This window comes from Cololabis saira, chromosome 11 (genome assembly GCF_033807715.1).
Source record: "Cololabis saira isolate AMF1-May2022 chromosome 11, fColSai1.1, whole genome shotgun sequence".
Classification (NCBI taxonomy): Eukaryota; Metazoa; Chordata; class Actinopteri; order Beloniformes; family Belonidae; genus Cololabis; species Cololabis saira.
Window position 1 is genome coordinate 31111235 of NC_084597.1, and position 5743 is coordinate 31116977.

Consider the following 5743-nt stretch of genomic DNA (forward strand, 5'->3'; position numbering starts at 1 on the left):
TTAAATGACTAAATAGGTCTATAAATATATAACTCTGAATGTCATTTAAATCTTAACTTAAAAAAACACAACTTAGACTTTTATATGAGCCTACTTATATAAAAGACAAATAAAAATACAAAAAAAGATTTTAAAGCTACATTTAAAACATGGGTATTGAGTTTCTTTTCAAAACATACACACCCATATATTATATATAATAGAGTATGTTTATGAATAAATAAATAGTGATAAGTGGAGTCTTCTCCTGACAGCCTTGTTGCCACATAAAAAAATAAGTTGTCATGGCAACGCTGTGTATCCGTGAAGCGCATGTCAAATGAGTCCCAAAGGGCAGGCAAACTATTTTAAAACAGCAGCTCATATTCTACTTAAGCCAACTATTGTTTTGTTTTTTTATAGAACAACAATATGTTTTAAGAATAATTAAATGTAATGGAAAGAGGTCCTAGTTTTAGGTTTCTTCGCTCGGGAAGAAGTGAAGGCCTTCAGAGCCTCAGAGCGATGTCGAGGAACAACCTTCCGCCGTCCCGGTGCTTACCGCGCTGGAGCAGAGTCGGGCGCCTCGGACACCCGGGCTCTGCCAGCCGAGCACCGGTGAACCCGCCGCCGCAGCTGCGGCTGCCCGTGGTCCCGGGGACGAGAGCGGCAGATGCGGCCTGTTCCCGCGGCGTGGTGGATCACCGCATCGCATCACTGCAGAGGAACATCCAGTTCCTGCAGCAACAACACCAGCAAACTCTGGAGCAGCTCCACGCAGAGATAGACTATCTCAGGAGGGAGAATAAAGGTATGAGCTCAATGATCTGACAAATATGATGTGAAAAATTAGAGCTTTAGACAAGTTGGAGCTTTGTGTGTTTTATTATTAGTATTATCATTATTGTTATTATTATTATTATTATAATTATTATTAGTATTATCATTATTTTTATTATTGTTATCATTATTATTATTTTATTATTATTATTATCCCCCATGGTTTAGAAATGCCTGCTGAATTTAAAATTTGCTGATGTGCAAATTTGAAAAAAAAAAAAGGCTGAAAGAAAAAGAAAAAACCAGAGTAATAGAGTGTTAAATGTTAATCTCATCCACCTGTATTAGTTTGATCTGAGATGGACAGAAACACTGAATAGCTCATTATTCATGGTGAGAATGTACTAATGAATCATTCCGCTCTGCCCCAGAAGGGCAAACAGTTTGTCTGAAAAATGTGCCTTATTATTTTCCATGTAAGAGGGGCTGGACTCAGTAACACCTTCTGTAATGATGTTGATAAATGAATGACAAAGACGTGACTGTCTCCTGATGAGGTCCTGACCAGGGTACATTCAGTCTATGTCGGTCGCATAGCAACATCAGGGTTTTGAGAGATCAGGTGTCACAATATAACAGCATCACACCACCCAGCAGGAGACTCCCCGGCTGTCTATCTAAGTAAAGTAAAAGAGTCAGCACCTCACCCAGACTAGAGTATGTTGTTTTCTAAAGTTCTCTTATCATGGATGTTGCAGAGTTGCAGTATAAAATGATTATGAAGGCTTCCGACTCAAGCAGAAAAGGTAAGATATAATCTTGATTAATTATTGTTGTCATTGTAGGTCTATTGTAATCCATGTTCTACTGAATGATGTAACATATTATTGAATTACTGTTCCAGTCACTTGGCCTGAGTCTGGTTCAGTTGGGGTCACTTCCTGTTATAAGGCAGTTCCTCCTCTTCACTGTCACCCACTGTCATGCACATGACGTGCTGGTTTCCTTAGCCACGTTTTTATGAATTTGCATTATATAAATTCACCTACAATGAATGGGGCTGAATGGAATTGCAATGACTTGTATTATTTATTTGAACTTAAAGTAAACAGTAAAGTGCCCTGTGATAACTTTTGTTGTTTATTTAATCAGGGTTTGAATCGGTGTCATTCATTGTGCTCAGTCCCAGTATCTCAAATGCAGAGAAAACCCGCTCCTTTTTCTTTTTTTTTTCTTGGGATTTTTTTTAACCTAATTTAACATATTTGGCAACTGTTTTAATCGTTCAAGTTTGGCTCGGTGGCTAATGCAAATTTCTTGTGATGCAACAAACTTAATTGGGCTCGTCACGTCTCCTTCCTTGTAGGCCTGACAAACAGCCGACGGACATATAAAGCAACCGTTCGGAGTAGTGGAGCTTGCCCAAGCCTCTACTTAGAGCCCCTGCAGGACACTCGGCCCCTGCAGGGCCAGGAATCTGGGTAAATTTACATCCGCCGACATCATCTTGGCATTTCAACGAATTGGTGTACACCTGCAGTAGGGTGATTAGGTTTTAGGAGGGATTTATGGCTCTTTTAAAAGACATCAGCCATAAATAAAGAAAAAAAAAAGAAATGGGAAGTGAAAACAGCAAACTTAGAAAGTAATTGATTGTAAACTAGATGAGACTGAGACCTTCGTTGTTAATCCCGCCAAACATGGACAGTTGGACAAGATCAGATGTGTCTATCACTCAAATGTATACTTGGCACATACTGCACAGCAAGTGATAAATACAAATATGAACAAGAACACTAATCTGTAGACAGAAGTAAGTTGCTGATTAAATTGTTTTCTTCTTTAAAAAAAAAACTCTATACCATATAAAGCACATGCAAATAAATCAGTAAATTGAGCTTTCCAGGTTGATAATCAGCATTAGTATTAGCCACTTTCTCCCTGGAGAGCATCTGTCAAGTATGACAAATTAGGCTATTTGATGATTTTTCCGTTTTTTACTGCAGTCAGTGCTCCGGGACCACAGGCGTTTGTTTACACATCACATTACTCTGTAATATTCTCGAGATCTGGGGGAGCTGACTGGAAAATCTCAATAAAAGTATGCTGTAAAAATGGCATACATTTGTTTTCCAACATGTTTGCCCTCCAGTACTGCAGTGCATGTGTGAATGGTTTTGTTGATGTAACAAATCATGCATGGATGCTAATGGCCTACATTTATGCTACGCCTTTCAGTTCCAGTTGAAAACTCAATCTGCTTTCACACTTCAGGCCACATTCATAAAGTACTTCTTAGGGTCTAGTTTTTTTATGGATACAGTGATTTTTCTCAGTCATACGCTCACTTTTTTTTATTTAGCCTGATGAATGGATTGGGGCAACATGGGGTACCGTACAGGACACTTTGACATATGAACTGGGGATGCTGCCTCTAAACTCTGATCTTCACTAATCAACTGCATGAAGTGTCGACATTGACTCACTACAACAGGTGACATGTTGCCTTTGATTAATATTATCTCACTGAATAATGGTGAGAAGCTTTGCAGAAGGCATCAAAGTTCCGGGATCAGTCAGGCTGGACCATGGTGCAGACACGAAGGGACCCCTCATCACTTCCTTACACCCTTTGCAAATCCGGAGCAATCCCTCCCATCCACCGCGTGCTCCCACACTGCAGGAGTGTCAGGTCATCATCCATCAGCTTTCCAATGCAAACAGATCACAGTCTCAGGAAGTAAGTGCCCGTCTTTGAACGCTATCACTTGGAGTACGCTAGATATCAAGCGTGAAAGCTGCAGAAGATAATGTTTTATAACTTCTGTGTCAATTAGATCATATGTATGAAAACAGTGCGGAGAGACATCGTATTGAGCAAGAAAATCACCCGTCAAAATGACATTCCAGCGAAGACCTACTTCATAAATGGAAATGGGTAAAGTGAGATCACTATGTTCTGCATCACTAGCATGAGTTTGAAAAACGTTGCAAGATGTTTCCAGACAAACCATGTGCAGCTCTCCCTCTGTGTGCTATTCAGTCCCATTCCTCAGTAAAGCTACGTTGCAACAAGCTGCTGTAAAAATCCCTAAAATGGCCTCTTTTTTCTCTGCCCTTATATTCTCTTGCAGGTCTGGAGCCTGTCACTCTGGAATCGTCCTTCCAGCACTCAGGCAGAGCGTCAGCTCCAAAATTCCAGACGGACAGAGGAGCACCAGGACTGCACAGAGCCTTCTTGAAAAAGACTCACCCGTGACAGTTTCAAAACTACCACAGCGTGGCGCTTGTAATGCTCTGAGAAACCATCTACACAAATAAACAATGAGTAATGGCTACAAATTTGAACAATTTAATGATCTATACCAGTTGTTCTATAACAGGGGTCGGCAACCCAAAATGTTGAAAGAGCCATATTGGACCAAAAACACAAAAAACTAATATGTCTGGAGCCACAAAAAATGAAAGGTCTTGTATAAGCCTTAGAATGAAGGCAAATGGTGAAAGGAGAACAGTGGAGAAAAAAGTCAAAATGTGGAGAAAAAAGTCAAAATGTGGAGAAAAAAGTCAAAATTTCGAGAATAATGTTGAAGTACAATCTCGAGAAAAAAGTGGAAATGTTGAGAAAAAAGTCGAAATGTCGAGAAAAAAGTCGAAATGTTGAGAAAAAAGTCAAAATTTCGAGAAAAAAGTTGAAATGTCGAGATTAAAAAGTAAAGGAAGAAAAAAAAGAGAAAAAAGGAAAAAAGAAAAAAAAGAGAAAATAAAGAGAACAAAAGGAAGAAAAAAAGAAGAAAAAAGGGGGAAAAAAAGAAGAAAAAAAGGAAAAAAAGGTCAAACATTTTTGAAAAAGCTCCAGGAGCCACTAGGGCGGCGCTGAAGAGCCGCATGCGGCTCTAGAGCCACGGGTTGCCGACCCCTGTTCTATAACATATATTATAACATTATATCCATCCATTAAAATCTGCTTATCTAACATTATGAATTTTATTTTTGTAATGGATATTTAACATAAAATTCAAGTTCTAAAATATTCTATTAATCCTTGAAGAGAAATGAATTGTTGCAGTATTCATGAGTTCAGTCTCCTCAAGGAGTCATTGTAGAAGGTTATTTCTGTAGGGAAGGATCTCCTGTAGCGCTCTGTGTTGCAGTAGATCTGAAGAAACCTTTTAAGATGCTCTGTTGCTGAATCGCTGTGTTGTGCAGAGGATGCTCAAGGTTGTCCATGATCTCCTTTATTTTATGAAGTATCCTCCTTCAAACAATCAGCCTCAGAACAGAGCCAGCTTTCTTTTATGAACTTGTTCTGTTTCTTTAAATCCTTGCCCTGATGCTGCTCCCCCAACAGATGACTACAGATGTGATGGCACTCTCCACACTGACTTGCAGAAGATGTTCAACATCTTGCTGCAACTGCCACAATCATCTCCTTCGTTTGTACTCAGCCTCTTGGCCATCACTGATACACCCCACTGCAGAGTCATCTGAGTGTTTGTGCAGATGACAGGACTCTGAAAAGTACTGGAGGTCTGAGGTGTACAGTTTGATCAGGAATGGTGAGAGTACAGTCCCCTGTGGTGCTCCTGTGCTGCTGATTACCCGGTCAACCTTAGAAAAAAAATATTGTTACAATTTAGTAAACCAAAACTCAGTAAAGCAACAATGAGACCTGTAAATCTAATGTTGGAATTATACACAACATTTTGCAATCATGAAATACATAATAGCCAACAGTACGTGTATTTCTTAACGGGTTTCTTCACCACACGATTGTTGCTTTGGGTTGTGGATATTTTGAGGGATCAGACTAGCCATTGTGTCATTGATCTTTTACCATAAATAATACACATATTATTTTGGAAAGTTTGCAAATGTGTGGGCAGACAAAAAGAGCACATATGGAATGAAGAGGTCTACATCAGCGACATTATACTTCTGATATTTTGTGGCTGTCCACCGGGGCGGGAAATTTGGACTCAGT

The 5743-nt window shown here is 39.5% G+C and overlaps 1 protein-coding gene across 1 annotated transcript; it reads left to right on the top strand.

Annotated features, from left to right (window-relative positions):
- The first annotated feature begins 200 nt into the window (after positions 1–200).
- LOC133454713 (uncharacterized) lies at positions 201–4477 on the top strand. The gene is made up of 6 exons (XM_061733439.1): positions 201–790; positions 1518–1565; positions 2126–2240; positions 3304–3499; positions 3597–3697; positions 3894–4477. Exons 1-6 carry the CDS (start codon positions 436–438, stop codon positions 4078–4080), a joined length of 1002 nt encoding a protein of 333 aa, XP_061589423.1. The 5' UTR covers positions 201–435; the 3' UTR covers positions 4081–4477.
- The last annotated feature ends 1266 nt before the right edge of the window (positions 4478–5743 follow it).